General features: G+C 34.6%; 4 protein-coding genes across 11 annotated transcripts in view; 2 read left to right on the top strand and 2 right to left on the bottom strand.

Annotated features, from left to right (window-relative positions):
• LOC126926553 (cyclin G) overlaps positions 1 to 18132 on the bottom strand; it is a 46735-nt gene that overhangs the window by 1024 nt on the left and 27579 nt on the right. The window lies entirely within an intron of this gene.
• Positions 265 to 12745, top strand: LOC126926538 (uncharacterized). Of its 7 annotated transcripts, none has more exons than XM_050742870.1 (18): positions 266 to 607; positions 1338 to 1473; positions 1566 to 2000; positions 2096 to 2176; positions 2240 to 2390; positions 2478 to 2945; positions 3117 to 3386; positions 3451 to 3656; positions 3716 to 6399; positions 6474 to 7797; positions 7884 to 8244; positions 8326 to 8721; positions 8797 to 9129; positions 9287 to 9437; positions 9655 to 10111; positions 10195 to 10816; positions 10912 to 11314; positions 11440 to 12745. In XM_050742870.1, the coding sequence occupies exons 3-18, from the start codon at positions 1592 to 1594 to the stop codon at positions 11737 to 11739; spliced, it is 8616 nt and encodes a 2871-aa protein (XP_050598827.1). In that variant the 5' UTR covers positions 266 to 607; positions 1338 to 1473; positions 1566 to 1591; the 3' UTR covers positions 11740 to 12745. The 7 variants fall into 7 exon arrangements, with proteins under 7 accessions (XP_050598831.1, XP_050598827.1, XP_050598829.1 ...); XM_050742872.1 differs by having other exon boundaries at positions 1563 to 2000; positions 2481 to 2945; XM_050742868.1 differs by having other exon boundaries at positions 1563 to 2000.
• On the top strand, positions 12835 to 14835 carry LOC126926555 (D-aspartate oxidase). Its single transcript, XM_050742924.1, has 6 exons — positions 12835 to 13171; positions 13246 to 13369; positions 13500 to 13645; positions 13712 to 13868; positions 13940 to 14224; positions 14300 to 14835. Exons 1-6 carry the CDS (start codon positions 12987 to 12989, stop codon positions 14411 to 14413), a joined length of 1011 nt encoding a protein of 336 aa, XP_050598881.1. The 5' UTR covers positions 12835 to 12986; the 3' UTR covers positions 14414 to 14835.
• LOC126926545 (histone acetyltransferase KAT8-like) lies at positions 14688 to 17582 on the bottom strand. Its single transcript, XM_050742893.1, has 7 exons — positions 17253 to 17582; positions 16497 to 16756; positions 16333 to 16423; positions 16126 to 16253; positions 15818 to 16048; positions 15503 to 15747; positions 14688 to 15420 (listed from the first exon to the last, which is right to left on the bottom strand). The coding sequence occupies exons 1-7, from the start codon at positions 17548 to 17550 to the stop codon at positions 15201 to 15203; spliced, it is 1473 nt and encodes a 490-aa protein (XP_050598850.1). The 5' UTR covers positions 17551 to 17582; the 3' UTR covers positions 14688 to 15200.

Genomic DNA, 18132 nt, shown 5'->3' with positions numbered 1-18132 from the left:
TTCATTTGTTTATTTTATATGCGTAATATCAGTGAACCGTGGATATTTATACAAGTTTATATTTTTATGATTATAACTAAAAAAACTAGAATTTGAATATAAATTTGTTTCAACATTTAAATATTATAACGAGTAGTATTATGTTTTTAGTATTTTATTTCGAATATTTTTATATATTACGTGCATTATATAGATTATTGCATTAAAATTTTACTTAATACATAAAGATGCATAAGTGTTCAAAGTCCAGAATGTTGAAAGTTTACTTCCAAGAACTGGTGTGGGTAGAAATAGTCAATTAATGAATTACATTCCCGGTCAGTTAACGTGGCATTATTGTATTTAGTGGTTATTCTTCGTTTATTCCTTAAACATTGGCATCCCTTGTTTCCGTCGAATTGGTGAGCGTTTATAGTTGCCGGCCTGCCGTTTGACTAAAATGTCTGACGCTTTTCTCGCAGTGGCTCCGTTTGATTTGGACGAACATAGGATAGTGAAATTAAAAATATTGGTAGAACAAAAAAATCAGGCGTATAACATTGATAATATTTCATCATTTTTATCGTCAGCAACATGTACCCATCGGTTACTTAGCACTCAGCATGAAGTAAGTTTTTGTAACAACCAACAAAACTATATCCAGTAATATTTAGTCCTCTATTAACATTTTTTTTCGAATTTCGATCTGTTTGACTGGATGGTGACAGTTTTGTAAAATTTTACTGAAAATAAGTGTGTTCATCATAACCTTATAAAGTATATTTAAAAATTGGATAGTCGAACCTGTTTTACTTTACTTACGATTTCCTCTATAAAAACATACATCAATGATTTAAACCAGTCAATGTTTTAATGTTTTACCTGTCTGTCGAATCGGTTTCGTAATTGCTTTTTATTTTGAGAAGTATCAATTTAAAATTATTATTGATGATAATGATGTATATAGCGTAATTGTACTTGTAGTACTATTTAATAAGGTTGGGGATATGTGTAAATGCTTGTATTTTTGTAAAATGTTGATTATATTTTATATCAAAATGTTTTTTTTTTCGTGAAACATATTATATAGAATGTTACAAAAAAGAGACCTAAAACAACAAATTTTTGTATCTTTTGGTCATTTATGTTGACTATATATTTTTTTAGTCTTTTGAATATTAGGTTACAAAGTGTTATAATCTTTTTTTATAATGCCTTACTTATTAGATTAAAAAAAAATGTTAATAATATTCTTATCTAAAAAAACAAAAATATAAAAGAATAAGTTATAATTGTTTCACACAAGAGGATTACAATTTTTTTACATAGATGTGAATTATATACGTTTTATTTTATAGAATCTGATATATGTATATTAAGCATGAAAAGTAAAGTTTTTGTTGATGCTTGTAATATTAATTTAAAGAATAATCATATGCATGATAAAGTAAGGCATTGTTAATGACAAAAACAATGTAGCTGATCCCCTTGAAGGTAAATTTTTATATTTGTTTGTTTATTTTTGCAATGAATTAATTGTTTTGTATTATTTTCTTTTTATTGTGATATAATTTTGTATATAGAAGAACCAGAAAATAAAAGTGCTAACACAATGTCACAATCAGAAGATGCTTATGCTCCAGAGGAACCAACACCAGACATTCCAATATCTTTACTTGATATACAAATGCCAGAAACACCAGATAGTACAAAAGGCCAAACTAGCGATGGAGACACACCTAGGTTGGAGAGTCCCAAGACGCTCAAGCCTGTGCTAGGAAAATTACAAGCTAAAAAGAGATTGATGGCATTTGCTAACAAATTTAATGTGCCACCAAAACTTCAAAATAAATCCAATCTACTTCAAGCACATTCTACCAAAGTTTCTAAATCTAAAAGTATGCCAAGTGATAATAGTAAATCTTCAAAAAATGATTCAAGCACAATTGTAAATGTTGACTCAGACTCTGTACAATTTCATAATCGTCATTCAAGTGGTGGTAAATCAAAAAAGAAAACAGGTAATGTTCAATAAGCTTAATTTATAGATCTTTTTATATTTAAAAAATGTATAATTTGTAATTTATTTCAATATGGAAACATTTCCATCGCGCAGAAGAAAAAATATTGGCTATTGAAGAGATTAGACGAGAAGAATCTAAAAGTAAAATGTTACTGGCTGAAGCTATGGCTGCAGGTACTTATAATATGAAATTTTAGATAAAACTTAATTATTGGCATTAACTAAATTATCTTACAGCTAATTTAGAAGAGGAAAATTATGCAAATAGAAATGGACAAAATTTATTAGAAAATGTAAAGATTTTCAGAGATAGAAGTAGACAAGATGATGTTAATGCCTCTTATAAAAGTGCTTCAAAGTCTGCAATAGAAAATAAATATTCAGAGAGGTATAAAAATATTTATCGTTTTTGTATAATAAACGATTAATTCTTGCATTTTTATATGTATAAATAATATGCAAAAACTATTTTAAGAAGGCGATATGGAAGAGAAGAACGAAGAGATAGCGCGAGTAAAGAGTCAAAAGATTATAATGGTAGCAAAGAACGATATTATAAAGTCCCGCGTGATAAAGAACAACGTAGAAAAGATAAAGATAGGAAAGATGATAAAGATAAGCGAGAGGATAGTAATAAATACGAAGAGAACCGAGATAGGAAAGATGAAGAAAGAGATAAAAAGGATAATGATAAATGGGAAGATGTACGAGAAAAAAAAGGAATAAAAGAAAAGAAGGAGAGTCTTAAAGAAAAAAGAAGTGATTCACAGGAGAAACCTGAAATTAAAGATAGAAAAGAAAAAGAGAAAGATAAAGACAAAGGAAAAGAGAAAGACATAATGAATTCTTCTTCGTGGGTGGAGTTAAAAAAGTGTGGTATAATGATGGACGACATCATTGAGATTAAAAGACGTGATCATTCGGAACGATCAATAAAGAACAGGTTTGCTTGTGTCCCAAAATATCTACATTATTTTTTTTATATCTTTTTTATATATTATATAGATATTCGGTGTGTGTATATATATATATATATATATATATATATATATATATATATATGCCGAATGTAATATATATATATGTAATATATATATATATATATATATTACAGAACAGCCGAGGATTACTTACGTCACTTTGAGCAAATGTTAATGATAAACGATTGTCGTTTGAAACGTTACGCATTTATTGCTGAAGGACTGGAAGGTCCCAAAGAGTACCCTCCTGAATCAGTAAGAGCAACTAAACGAGGAAGGCCTCAATTATTTTATTCTGAAAATCCTCGTATGTCGCTTTTCATCAATCATCAGCAAATTCTTCAAGCAGTTACTGCCGATCATCGTGAAAAAATGCGGAACATATGCGAGGCAGACTTTATACGGTATACTAAAATATCTTTTGTCTCACTAATTTTCCTTTACCCATTCAGATCTTAACAATTCTAGAAATGATACGGAAGCAGCGGAAAAATCTCAACGTACACGTAATTGGTATCCAAAGACAGACATATCTAAATCTGAAGGATGGCATGTACCAATTAATGTACAACTACCTAGGTCAAAATGGGATAGTGAAGATGAAGACAGGTTATCTGACACTGAAAAAGAACAAGGAAATGTAGTGAAATCGAGCAACATGACTTCGAAGCAAGGTAAATATTTTGTTTACTTTATTTATAAATTAGAAAAGTTTGTATAAAATTTATTTTAGAATCTGAGGAATTTTCTCCACGGTTAAATACTATAGAAGAAGACATTAATAAAGACAAGAAAATGATCAACGAAGATGAGGCTTCTAGTGTTAAAAAAATAGACGACAATAGACAATCAACATCTCCTTTGTTACAGTCTGCAGGCAATGAAAAATTAGCATCGGAGTATGAACAGTTCATGAAGATGGTTTGCAGTGATATTCCAATGTCGAAAGAATTCTCCCCAAATCCGAATAAAGCTCCTGCCTCGACGTTAAGCTATCATGAATTTAATATAGAAACCAATTTGCCAAATGACAATAATTTTTCGTTTGTAGAGCATAGTATATCCGGGAAGTCGGATAAAAGTAATTCAAATAAAATTGAGGAAAAATTCAAATCCAATGAAAGCCGACAGAATTTGGAAAACATTTCGAAGATCGAGGACGATCAGATATCATCAAACAGTTCTCATATTCAGGTTCAAAAACGCGTAAGAGTAGAGAGTAAAAATATACATGATAAAAGTGAATCGGAAGATTCTAAATCAATACCCAGCGATTGGGAAAACGTTCGAATTAAAGTAGAACGTATGAGCGACGAAAATTCTGACTCTAAAGAAACAAGAAAGAAAAAGAGACGAAAGAAAGTGACTTCTAGCAGTAGTGAATCATCCAGTTCGTCGAGTTCCTCTGACTCTGAAGAAGAAGTAAAAAGAAGGAAAAGAAAACGGAAAATATCAAACGATTCGGACTCATTATCGGATTCAGATAGCAGCGATAGTAGTAGTAGCAGCAGTGATTCTTCTAGTTCCGATGATAAACGGAAGAAAAGAAAGAAGAAGAAACGAAAAGCTGAAAAAAGAAAGAAAAAAGCGAAACGAATCGCAAAGACGAAGAAGAAGAGAAGAAGGAAAGTCAGTTCGGATTCAAGTAGTAGCGATTCGTCTGAAGATAGGAGGAAAAAAAGGGTAGCGACTAGAAAGTCTAAACAGAAGAAAGAATATAACGATAAACAGGATAACAGAGACGATATAATAAAGACGATACAAAAGTCGCCTTTGGAATCTCCTTCATTAGAAAATGCGAAATTGGTACGTTCTCAAGTTCCATTAAAGAAAATTAAAGAGGAAGTAAAAGTCGAAAATAGGAAAAGATCCTCAGATAAACACGACGTTTGGAACAAGGATCAGGAATTAGTCAGAAAGGTGATTTCTGATAGCGACATCCACAATAAAACCCACAAAGATGAAGAAAAAAGAAACAAAGTCGAAGAGCGATACTTGGAAGAGTGGGAAATGGATTCCGTGATCATGCCGCAGAAAGGAGAAAAACTGTCAAAGAGTAATGTTGAAAAAGTAGACAATACCGATATACAAAACATTCGGAAAATAGAAAGGAAGGAGGAACGATGCAAGAAAGATGACAAGAATAAAAATGACGAACGTTTGGAAGAAAAATGTTCAAGCATGAGCAAGGAGATCATCCCAGGGAGTTTAAAGATAGAAGAAGATGCAGATGGAAAGAAAAAGAGGAAAAGAGATAAAGAGAAAAAGGACAGCAGTGAATTTTTAGCTGACTGGAAGAAGGAGAGTGAGCGTATATCTCAGCAAATAATGCAAGACGAAATAAAGCTCTCTAAAAAGTTAGACAAACAAAAAAGAGATAAATGGGGAGAGACTGAATTTGATACTCTGAATGTCCCATCGTTAACACAACTTGAAAAGGAAGTAAATAAGAGACAATTACTAGCGGACGAATGGGAAGTCGACAGCTTAGAAGCTGTGTCTGATTTAATGATTAATAAAAAAAAAATCTCTCGTATCTCAAAGAAATTAGAAAAGGAGGTTCGATATGATAAGAAAACAGATACATATATCGCTATAGAAAAGGAAACTGTAAAGGAATGTAAAAAGAGGCAAGATAGATTGTCTGCAATGAGAATTTGGGAAGAAGAACAAGAAGAAGGAGAGAAAGAAGCTTTGATGCTCCTGGAACAGAAGAGTAAGAGGAAGAGAGATGATTGGGACATTGAAGAAGAATCATTCTTACGAGAAAAAAGTGACAGAAAAGAAAGCGTAGAAGACAGCATTACTATAATTGAGAGCATCCATAAGGAGGTAAATACAGTCAGTAAAAATGTGGATGCATCTATGAAACATGATGTTGTTACTAGCAAAAAGAGCAAGAAAAGTCGTTGGGATATGGAATCACAGTCTCAAGAAAAAATAAAGCTTAAAGCTCCTGTTATGTGGGAGGAAGAGTGTGCAGAATGGACGAAAGTGAATAAATTCGACCATGATATTGAGAGAGTATCTTTGGAATGCTGTGACCCGATATTAGCTAAAACGAAGATAAAAGACGAGGACGTTTGTATGGTTGAACAGCAGTTGAGAAAGTCTACATCTAAGAATTCAACAAGTGCAGATATTATCGATTTGTTTCCTAGAAAATGTCAGGATATAGATTTGTTAGAATCATCCTGGACTCCGGAAGAACATACTAGATGTAAGTCGCGAATAAGAAGTTTGGGCAACAGTTCACAGGAGAATGTGCTCTTTGATAAGACCAAGGAATTGACGCCTTCGAAAGAGCAATGTACTGCAGAACAATTAAAGGATATCTTTGAGATAGATGTGAAATTAACGAAAAAAAATACAGAATTGTATAGTCCTAGTTCTCCAGCTGGATCCCAAAAGTCTGAAGTATGTTTATATATAAGATACATTTTTCAAGTCTATATTAATTAGGTATATTAATTATTTGTTTCTTCTTTTAGGATATGGAAATTTTTAAGAATAATCAGGTAAATCTGAAGCAGAGTCTTCTACACGATAAACTAAAGAATGAAACTCTGGTTATGTCTGATGATGAATCAGTTCCCAATATACCTCTTCAAATAAAGTACCGCGATGGTAAATATGCAAAAGCTGCAGTGATGAAGGAAGAATTTGAAGAAATTTTAGGAGTGCAAAAGATAGAGGATCAGACTCTTCGAAAGAAATTCGATGTGAAAGTATCTGAAAGTTCGTCTGAATTTCCAATCAACGAACCATACCCAGACACGAACTATAAATCATTACGAATGGACATATTCGCAGGGTATGAATCTGATGAATCACATGGAAAATTAAGCAACAAGAGTTCTGAGGCAATATCTTCATCTGCCAGCACAAAAGGAACAGAGGAGACGAATGAAGGGAAAGCAGCACTCAAGTTGATTCCTAAACAACTGTTAGTCCGACGAAACAATGAACGCGTGAAGACAAAATTGATTTCAGATGATCCCATGCAACACGCTGCGGCTCTATTGACCATCCAGAAGAAACTTCGAGAGTCGCACTCTGTGAAAAACGATATAAAAAACACATATTGCGAAGAACCTAATGAATTTAGGATCGAGTGTGAAAAGACATCCAATATACATGCACCTGTTGCTGAAGTTATTCCCACGGAACAGACTACTATTACGGATGTTAAGGTGGACTCGAAAGACTTGTCGATAACAGTGAAAACCTCGATTACCACAAAATCGGAATCACCAGGGGCGGTGAAGCTCGATTTCAATGAGTACAGGTCTGGGAACAAAGGAACTAAATTGGAAGAACTTAAAAAATCTAGACCACGTAATAGTAAAGATATTAGTGAGACGGAATGTCAAGTAAGATCACCGGGCAGAGAGCAGAAAAAGAAAAGTCCTAGTAGAAAGGAGAATAGGGAAGATAAACGAATTAGTGATCGTAGCAAAGAAAGAAGAGATAAGAAATTTGATGATAGAGAAAGAGTAGATAGGAGAGATAGTAGGAGTTCGAAACAGGAGTACAATGAAAGTAGAAGGAGGTTCAGTCCTTCTACTAGTCGCAATAAAAAACGAACTTCCTGGGAACGGGAAGGAAGTCGTAGCGAAAGCCATAGCCGCAGTTGGAGTAGAAGTAGAAGCAAAAGTCCAAAGAGAAAGGAAGAGTCGTTTGCAGGCTTTTCTAGTAAAGAAAAACGATCAAATAGAATCGATGAGGATAGATCCAGTAGAGCAAGAATAGATGATAGGAGAGAAAGATCTATAAGAAGTTCTCCTAGATCTAACACTGCCCCGCATAATAAAGGTAATGTCTTTTTCTTTCTTTAATATTTTTCTCTTTTTTTTACCTTCGATTTTCTATGATTTAGTATTATTGATAATTGTCTACAGATCATTTTAAAAAGCATGGACCTATTAAAGGAGATCGAGATGACTGGAATAGAAAGAAATACGACTGTATAGAAAGAGAAAAGGAAGGTCGGTCGTACGAACCAATGGAAGTACTAAGAGAGAGAAACGTGGATATTGATAGACATAGAGAGAGTAGATTTCGCGGAGATGAAGCAGATCGGTCACTATGGCCGTACGAAGCAGAGAACATGCTTCGGGATGGAAATGAGTCCTTAGATTCCTATCCCAATAGTCAAGATTTAGATCTTGATTATGAAGAGAAAACGTACTACAGGGATGACAGTATTGAGAGGGATATCATGGAAGGTCCTTTCCGTCCTTCATCAAAATTCAAGCATAGGTAGCATTAATATTAACATTATTAATAAAAGTAGTACTGACGTTAACGTTGAGCACTAAATAAATTATATTATTTCAAAAGAAAAAGTAGGCTCAGTACAAGAAGAGACAGACAATGGGAGAAGGAAAGAGAACCTTTGGATCTAGATAGACATGGACATGTTCGAAGAATGGATAAATTACCTCCACCTAGAGGTCGTTCTCCATTACGGTCGCGAAGATCACCATGTAGATCATCACACGACCGCTTCAGACGTGAATCTAGATCGCGATCGAAATCATGGTCAAGATCAAGATCACGATCTAGGTCAAGATCTAGATCCAGATCGCGATCTCGATCAACGTCCAGGTCCCGGTCGATGATGCATTCAAGATCGAGATCTAGATCAGGATCTCGATCAAGAACTAGGTCAACCTCGGGGTCCAGAATGAGAAGCCCGGATCATTTACGAATGACGGAACGATTACGATCTTCCAGGTGAATTTCTAAAAATAATTTATAGTAATTAGTTATTGTCGGATTGTTGGTAAGTTTATCTTACTATCGATTCAGATCACCTTCTATGGGACGAGGTAGAGTGAGCGAAAGTTCAAGGGAAAGGAAGGATGAACACGATAATATGAAACTATTAGATAGCTGCACCGAAAGAGGTAGACGAATAGAAACGATCGTGCAGTCCGTATCCGGACTATCTAGGGACTCGACTGTGTTAGACTCGGAAATGCACATCGGTGACAATATGGAGACAGTTGCAACAAGTTTCCAATATTCGGCTGAAAACGAAGTTGGAAACGAATATTACTATACAGAGAATAACTTGACTTATCCACCGTGCATTGATGACTCAACGGCGAGTTCTCCGAAACGCCTATCCCTCGACGATAGGTAATACCTATAGAAATCGTGTTCGGAATCCCAACCCCACCTACCCTCCCTTTCCACTGTTTTCTGAATCATTATAGATTGACCGATCCCAATATTTGTAAATGTTTGTATTTTATGTAATATTATGTACATATTTAGATCTTTTGGTTAATTTTAGGCTAGAACTTGAGCTGGGAATTAAGAAGCAACAGGATGGAGCAGGAATATCAAATGATTACGGAGAAAACTTTAATTCGAATGTATGTTATCCATCACCGCCTGGGCAACAGCAACAAATATTATACCGTCAACAACCTACTGTTTTACAAGTATGTGACATTTAAATTAATCAATGTTAATGATAATCTTTAGCTTAACAAGTTTTACAGGTTATGTTTGTCTTCTTCTGTATTATAATTGGTATAACATTGCTTTATTTTCATTTCTTTATATTTTTGGCTCATTTATCTTTCCTTTTATTTGATGATATCATAAAGATGTTAAAAAGAATGAAGTAGTATATTTCAATGCAAATGTATCAAATAGGTGGGCAATGTATTGCAAGTGGTACCTGCAGATTTCAATGGTGTCCCAGCAACGCACAGAGAGCCAACTAACTCCTCCTCAGCACCAATTGTACGAGGTTCCAGTCAAGTAGTTCGCGTAGGTAATGTTCTTCAGGTTGTACCGACATCCTTGGATTGGAGCGGTGGACAGCCTTCTTCAGTTGATCAATCAGGAGGGATGATGTATTCAACGACAGTCCCTCAATCCTCTCCGGTTTCCTCAGTACCTATATCTGTACCTGTTCCAGTTCCTGTCCCCATGCCTGTGCCGGCCGTTCCATCCGCTATGAACTCATCGACGCCAGTTTCTACTTTATCCCCAGTTTCATTGCCTCTTTCCGTTCCCGTTCCCGTTCCTGTTCCTGTCCCTGGCCCTGCTCCTGTTCCACTTCCTGTGACGCAAACGACTTTCCCCAGAGCCGAAGTGACACTGCAGAGTAAATATATGACAATTTACTTTTTTCTATTACAAACGTCATGAAATAATGTAAATAATTATTTAAATGATTAAAACTTGTAGAAGTACCTGTTCTGCCGGTTTATAATTACGAAGTTATCTTGGAGACCCGTAGAAAAGAACAAGAGGAGCGTAAGCGATTGCGTGAAATTAGGAGAAAGGAAAAAGAACGTAGGCGAATCGAACGAATTAATCGTCGCGCTCTTCAATTGTTAGAGAAGAGTAACATGCGCCAGTCAGAAAACGCAAATCAGCAGAAGAATTCAAACCTGGATCCATCTGTTTTAAAAGCTCTTCGGGAAAGCGAAGAGCAAGCCGATGCAGAGGAACAACAAACTTCCTCTACTATTTTTGAGAAGGAGGAAGAAATGCCGGTAGTCGCATCTTCTGCTTCCACAGAAGAAGAGGAGGTACCTGTTGAGGAGGACGAGGAAGAAGAGGAAGAGGAGGAGGCTGAAGTGGAATATGATGAAGAAGACGAAGAAGAGGCGGAAGACGATGAAGAGGAAGAAGAAGAGGACGATGAAAAGTCACGGTTAAATAAATTGAAAAGCGAAATCGACGAAGCTACAACGGTAACAGCGATAGATGAAACAACTAAGGTTCAAATCGAAACAGAATCCAAAGGATGGCCGGAGTTACCCCCGCCGCCTTTGAAAGGAATTTTAGTCGCATCAGGTTTCAGGTATACAGTTGTTCATATTTCTATTTGACAAGATAGACTACACAGTTTACTTCATTTTTCAAATATAAATGTACATAAATCTAAATATATTTTAGAAGAACCTCGGTTCCTAATGGCAATTTAGATGACCTTTCTACTCCTGAAAATGATAACGGAGACAACACGGACAAAGAGGATATAGAAATAGATAAAACTGAGTCCAGCAAAGACGAAGCTAGTGAGAACAAGTTAAGCAAATTGAAGAATCAAATGAAGAAAACTAAATTAGCGAAGTTAGGAAAACGGAAACAAAGGAATAAAAAATCTGTCCAATTTGCGGATGGAATCAAACCTGGAGAAGGTACTAGTCCTAGTGGTGGTGAAGGGGATATGCCTTCTCCTCCACCACCCACTACTGTCGCTCGAGGTGGAATTCGTGACGTTCGAAGGTCCAGTTCCAGAAAGAGTAGAAAACAAGAGAAAAGAACACGACCTCCAAAAGCAAAGAAAAAAGTGAAGGTTAGTCATTTCTTAGCTTATAAATTTAATTTCTTTGTTATTCTATAAGAGACGAAGACAAAATTAAACCGTAAGCTTTTCATTCTAATGTAGCAAATCAATGTTTCTCTAATTGTGTTTATTAGGTGAAAATCATAAAACTGAAGAAGCCCCGTGTCACTCCATTAACGGCGATGATGATGAATGATTCGGACGAACTAGATGATCGTTCTCCGCCGCCGCCACCTCCAGGGTCTCCTCCACCGCCGCATCTTTGGCCAAGTTATCTTTCCGCTTACAACGCTAACAACCGTACTAGTGAAGCTCAAACAACGGCTGCTGCAATTTCGAACACTGTTCAAGCTCCTCCGCCACCTACACCGCTGCCTCTCTTAGTTCCTCCTCCTCCTTTGAATTACACGATACAACCTTGCAGCAAGGCGTAAGGCTTTTGTGTATTTTAGATAACATTATTCTATGCTAAAGTGTAACAACCGTAGGTGTTGAACTTGTAAAGTGAACTGTATATGAACTCTTACTTCCCATTGAAGACATAAAGAATGAGAAAGAGAAGAATGCGCGTGGCCTTGATATAAAGGCTCTGTGAGATCGTTGAAATTTTGCGCAGGACTTAGACGCAAAAAATAATGTATTATTATTAGTAACAAATTCATCAACAGTTTGTTTTTTGTAAATAGCTTCGTTTTTCGTGACACAATTATTAGTCGCTCTCGAAATGAAAAGAATTCGCGTACGACTAGTGTTCCATTGCGTCCACGTCCCTGCAACGCGTTGCGTTTATATATTTTTCGATACGAAGAAAGAAATAGTCGAGGAAAAAAGAAGAGTGAGATACAGTGGAAAATTGTAACACATGAGACAAGTACAATTTATCCAAAAAACTTTAAAGATCGATTGTTAACAACAATTATATTATTGAAGATGTAAGGTAACATAAGACATAAATTTATCATTGTATATTTTATTTCTATAGTGTATCGGTTATTTTTGATTTAGGCATAATTTTAACAAAAAAAGGGATCTTGTGCAGTTTCTTCTTTCTTTTTTGAGTTAATTACTTTTAATTATTTGAGCTCATTTTATTAATGAGATAATGAAATTTGTACATATATACGCGAGGAAATAGATGTAATTAGACCAAATTTCATATTAACCAACAAATAAGGCAAATAAACAAGAAAATTAAGCTGAACTTGGTTAACTATTCTCTCTGAATTTCTAACATTTATTGTACATATCTCGATAGATCATTGTTTAGCGTGCGAAGATCGTAATTTCTTTTTATGCTGTAAACAAATCTTTCCCTTTTTGGATTAAATGATGTTTCTCATCTTTAATAAGGAAATGTTAACTGCCCGTAATATCTGAATTACTACAATAACTTTTGGAAAAATATCGATTTGTAACAAATAAACGTAATTCTTTTAATAAGGCTTGTGCGTTCATTTCAAAATACATACGTTATCGACTGCGGTTACAATAGATACATTCAGTAGAACTGAAACATGTCAAAACAAGAAGAATAGATAAGAGTTGTACAATTTTTAGGATCACGTCAAAGTACATTGATTATTCTCAAGTCTTTCGATGATCAACTATTGAAGTGTTCTACTGAAATTTTTGAAGGAGAAAACTTTATGATTTATATTGTGATTTATATAAAAGAAAAAGGATGAAAGTGGCCGTAATTGGAGGCGGAATAATTGGTTTGACAACAGCCTTACAATTAACTCGTGAATTACGTAACTCTGAAATCACAGTTTTCGCTTCTGATTTTAATAATACTGTCAGTCATGTAGCTGCTGGAATATTTAGAGTTGGTTCATCATATTCTGGCCCAACTGAAGAAATAACAAGGTTCATATGAAAGGCAAATCTTGTACTTGTTTCGACCTAAGTTTTTATGTTGTGTAATTAAGTGATTCTTTTAGAAATTGGCTGCGAGATTCGTATGCATATTATGATGATATCCAAAAATCTCATGAAGCTTCTTTGGCCGGTGTAACCGCCATTTCCGGTTACTTATTCGCAAATTCCTCTCCGGAAACCGTAAAGGTTTATTCTATACTTTAAAACGTATTTTTTTTATTATAATTACATTTTAAAACAAATGATGATAATAAATTAAAAATAGTTTTTATTAGAAAGAAATTATTATTTGTTAATTTTTTCTTTTTTCTAATAGAATCAGTGGATGGAAAATTTAGTACCAATATATAGGAGAGTCACGGATGAAGAATTTCAGCTAGTCGAGGGTAACTGGAAATATGGGTCATTTTTTAGTACTCTTCTCACCGAATGCAAATTACATCTGCCATGGGCACGCAAGAAGTAACGAATTTACTCTATTGATTATAATCTTTCACGATTGCTATTAAAGAAATACTTATTTTCTAGATTAGAAGAAAACGGAATCAATTTAGCAGTAAAAGAATTTAATTCTCTGAGGGAACTTGTTCCTGATTGGAATTTAATTATGAATTGTACAGGTCTCGGCGCACGATCTTTATGCAACGATAGACATCTCGTTTCTATGCGTGGTCAAGTACTTAAAGTATGTTCTTTTTAATGTAGAATTTATTTCATGAAAGAACAAAGTTCAATTTACAAATTTAAGAAAAATAGGTAAAGGCACCATGGATAAAAACGTTCTTCTATGGCGAGTTGGACACTTACGTTATACCTGGTTTTAATGGCACAGTTACTCTAGGTGGTTCACGAAATTTTGATTCCGAAAATATGAAACTTTGTCCGCATGAATCTGCAGCGATACGCGAGAGATGCGAAAACCTCCTTCCAGGCCTTAAGAAAGCAGAAGTTATAAAAGAAGAAGTTGGATTGAGACCATATAGAGCAAATAACGTCAGAGTGGAAGTTGAACACATCGTAAATGGGTCTTCTAAAGCTATTGTTAGTTTCAATGAAATATTGTTTATTTCAATGAATTGCCTTTCGTTATCATTAATGAAACGCCCTGTATTATAGGTAGTGCATAATTACGGTCATGGAGGTTACGGAGTATGTACTGCGCCTGGAACTGCTAAGTATGCCATTAAATTGGCAAAAGAAATGCATAAATCTTCTATTGCAAAATTATGATCGACGAATATTACTTTACCTTAACACGTTAACGCCGGCGCCGATATTCATGGTTTTCTCCGTGGGGCGGCGCCCGAATTCACTGTCTGCTTCGTGGGGCGGCGATGGGTCAGTACCTATTTTGTGAAATACATGTGTCATCGCCACCCCTCAGGATAGACCACCTCACGGAACAGACACGTGCGACCCGCCGATGGGTCGCGCCGGCGTCAACGTGTTAATATTGATACGACATTAATCTCTCGTAATTATATTCGTTGAAATTTTACCATAATTGCTCACGAATACATAGTTTATTATTAATGAATATACATAAAAAATCATTAATACAAGCTAATACTGCGTGGTATCGTCAATGTTAATTTTCGAATTGTAAAACTGATAAATCTCGAACAAAAATAAAGTAATCTTTTCATTATCAATACATGGCATTTGGAGTCAGTATCAGTATATTATCTTCATTTCTCTTTTCATAGTGTACTGCTAAGCAGAAAACTATATAAAGAACATTATCTTAAACCACCTATCAACATTTCTACGCTCTGAAGAATCAGCGAAGCTCTACAAAGCGTGTTCATTCGCGTTATCTTCCGATCAAAAAACCCTGCACGTGTACAATGCATATTAGTGGAGACTGTAATGCATCGTATAAAAGTTGTTTAACAAACTTGGAAACATCGTTTGCGAACTATCTGTTGCATACAACTGTTTTGTCAAGTGTTTGCTAAACACATTAAATCGTGAATCTCACGGTGATGAAAGCCGTCGAATTCCCATTTTCTTTCTACTATTTCTTGCCAGGTTTCACGTTCTTTCGTGGTGGAGCTCCCCATCGAAGTGCACTGCTGTCGACTGTTAAACGAGGTCTCTTGTACTGGCTGCTTTTAATATGTTCCTCGACTAATTTGGGTGTTACGCAGATTACATGTTGTCCCTTCCAATATTTGACCATGTTCATACTTTGCAATGTCGATATTATATCCGTCTGCGATATACTTGTCATCTGACTGTATATTATATTGTATATTTTTTAACTTCGTTATGTACATAATTTAACCGACTTTCCTATACAATTTTATCGAAAGTTACCTCAGATCTTTAATACTAAGAGTACCCCGGAAATCCCGCAGAATTTCCAAAAGAATCCAGCTCCAGTAACTCCTGTATGATAATTTTCCTAGGTCACTCAATGGCTTTTCGGGACTACCAACTGTTTGTTCTATTCTGCTTAATTCGTAGCTAAAAGCAATTAAAAGTTTTCCATATCCTTGCCTTTGAAAAGGCGGTAAAGTTAAAATGCAAGCAACATTATTACCATCGGGTGATTCTTTTTCCTGAAAGTAGATAAAACATGGTAAAACAAATAATTTGCAGATGTAATCATATATAGAAAGAGGAAAATACCTTCGAAAAATAACCAACTAAATGAGCTCCATGTTTGTCAACTTCACACAGGATATAAAAAAGAAATGGTTCTACATCAAAGTAAAGGGTTTTGTGATCCAAAAAAAGTTTTGCGAGCAAACATAAATTTTGACAATAAATTTTATGCTCTCTACCATCCACTTCCCAAATGCTTAATGTGCCTTTACGATATATTTCTTTGCCAACTGGTTGTCTGTGTGTACATTCACTCTGAAAATAAAAAATTTCAGCTTCTAATTTATTTATTTTCATAAAAAATTAAATAACTTAGTATTAACGTTTTTTACCATATGGTATCTATAAGTCTTTTCAAGGCGCATGTATTTAAGGCAGTATTCACAAATCCATAGCTTTGGTTGCTTTCCATACTCTTCTGGATATGGACTAAAGTACCATGTATCAATTTCATATTTTCCTAAAAGTAAACTTTTGAAAATAATGAAACCTTTATCACATACTGAGTATAATACTGTAAGATATGTATTGATGCTTACCGATTTGAATTTTGTCAATGTATTTGACTTTTGTTATTGCTTCGTGTTCCTTTTCTAAAGCGGCAGTTGTAGGATCCATTTCAGCATATGTCTGTAATTGAAAATAACAAAATTTGTTATAAACATATATCCAAAATTTGATAAATACACTCATAAATATGTACCTTTTGAATATGATTAATTTCATCATGTCTCCTTTTCTGATTTCTTGTAATTTTACGATCTGAAGAATCTGCTAGCAAGTCAGTACCAGAGTTTCTATCTCCACTTTTCCAAGTTCTATCACTCATGTCAAACCTGCTGGACATAATTCTGTCTCTGGGCACCCATTCATCCAATCTCCTATTGTGTCCTTCATAATGTACATAATATTCATAATGACTTTCACTCTCATTATATCTGGTTTGTATAATTTCTGCTGGATCTGAATACAATTAAAAAATCTTTTCTTTGATATTATACACATAACTCATTAACCTTAAATAATTTACAACTTGTAAAATAACAAGCCAAATATTTCAAGTATCATATGAAGACTACAAGGAAATATTACAATAAATTACATACTCCATTTTTACAGGAGGATTTTAAAGCTAAATATGTATTTTTTATGCATAATTTTAAAAATATTTCAGTTTTAGTTATTTTATAATAAAGCATTGCTTTTTAATCATAAAATGATATCAAAATCAAAAATTCAACAAAAGTACATTTGTCGTATTTCTTTCTTGTCCTCTTCCTATACATACATCGTCCGTAATGTTTTCAAAACAAATATAGTTTATTCGGGTGAAGCCGGTAATACAAACACAAATACGAAGCGGCGAAGAAAGCGCGCAGATAATCATTTGTTAATACTAGATGTTTCTTCATACGTATTAATAGATAAAAAGATTATAATCATCTGTTAATATATTTACGCCAGGAGTCGTCGGATCTTCGAACCAGGTAGTGTTCACCTATATCAAGAGGCAATTCTTCGAGACTATCCGCGTCATCGCCAGACCCCTTCCCGCCATTCGTCAACGTGTTCTCACGCTTTTCTTGCTTCACCATTGTTTCCTTCGATCCTACGATACAGTTCTCTTTATTTCTTTGTTCCGATTCAGCCATTTTCCAAATTAAAAGATCACTGATTGTTGAAATAATACACGCCGCTGTGAAATAACCAAAAATAGATGAACATTGCACTTGCTGACGCAACGCGAATATGGTCATAAAATTCTTCGCGGCGTATATCTTTATTATGTATATATATAACATTATATGCATATCACAACTATTGTGAACTGGAATAGGCCTGTGGCTCCCTCTAGCATGAAGAATATCTTGTATGATAATAGGGTAAATTCTAGAGCCGCGTATTTAACTGTACAATAACGTAGCCGAAGTAACGAACAATAGTTATTTAACAAATTTATTGATTAAATGTCAAAATTATTTATCAATATATGATCCCTCTCAAATTTCGTATTTACTTTCGTTATTCATGATCTTGTGATCATGGTGCTTGCGATATTATAATATATTATTATATTATAGATACATTCAACGAGTTCGATTAAAAAGACATATTACTTGTCGATTACTAAAGTATATCGCATTTGGTAACTTTGTCTAAATATTTTCTACAATAATAGGGTTATCCCTATTTGTAATTTACTAGAGACTACTAGCGAGTACCTGAAATACCACGTAACCGATGTTATGTTTATGTTTCTCGTTAAACAAAGTCATCGTAGATGGTCATTACCGGAAGCTTTTTTCTTTTAGATCAGATAACAAAAGCAATATATTCCG

This window comes from Bombus affinis, chromosome 18 (genome assembly GCF_024516045.1).
Source record: "Bombus affinis isolate iyBomAffi1 chromosome 18, iyBomAffi1.2, whole genome shotgun sequence".
NCBI lineage: Eukaryota > Metazoa > Arthropoda > Insecta > Hymenoptera > Apidae > Bombus > Bombus affinis.
Note: the sequence above shows the minus strand (reverse complement) of the source record. Positions and strands in the feature narration are given on the sequence as shown.

Coding starts and splice junctions, on each gene's coding strand:
- LOC126926538 (XM_050742871.1), top strand. CDS start 1,592: ATGTCACAATCAGAAGATGCTTATGCTCCAGAGGAACCAACACCAGAC. Junction 3,657..3,715: donor CAACATGACTTCGAAGCAAG/GTAAATATTTTG, acceptor AATTTATTTTAG/AATCTGAGGAATTTTCTCCA. Junction 10,112..10,194: donor AGCCGAAGTGACACTGCAGA/GTAAATATATGA, acceptor TAAAACTTGTAG/AAGTACCTGTTCTGCCGGTT.
- LOC126926545 (XM_050742893.1), bottom strand. CDS start 17,550: ATGACCATATTCGCGTTGCGTCAGCAAGTGCAATGTTCATCTATTTTT. Junction 16,757..17,252: donor AAGATCCGACGACTCCTGGC/GTAAATATATTA, acceptor AATTGTATTCAG/ATCCAGCAGAAATTATACAA. Junction 15,748..15,817: donor TAGTTGGTTATTTTTCGAAG/GTATTTTCCTCT, acceptor ATCTACTTTCAG/GAAAAAGAATCACCCGATGG.
- LOC126926555 (XM_050742924.1), top strand. CDS start 12,987: ATGAAAGTGGCCGTAATTGGAGGCGGAATAATTGGTTTGACAACAGCC. Junction 13,172..13,245: donor CCAACTGAAGAAATAACAAG/GTTCATATGAAA, acceptor TGATTCTTTTAG/AAATTGGCTGCGAGATTCGT. Junction 13,370..13,499: donor CCTCTCCGGAAACCGTAAAG/GTTTATTCTATA, acceptor TTTTTCTAATAG/AATCAGTGGATGGAAAATTT.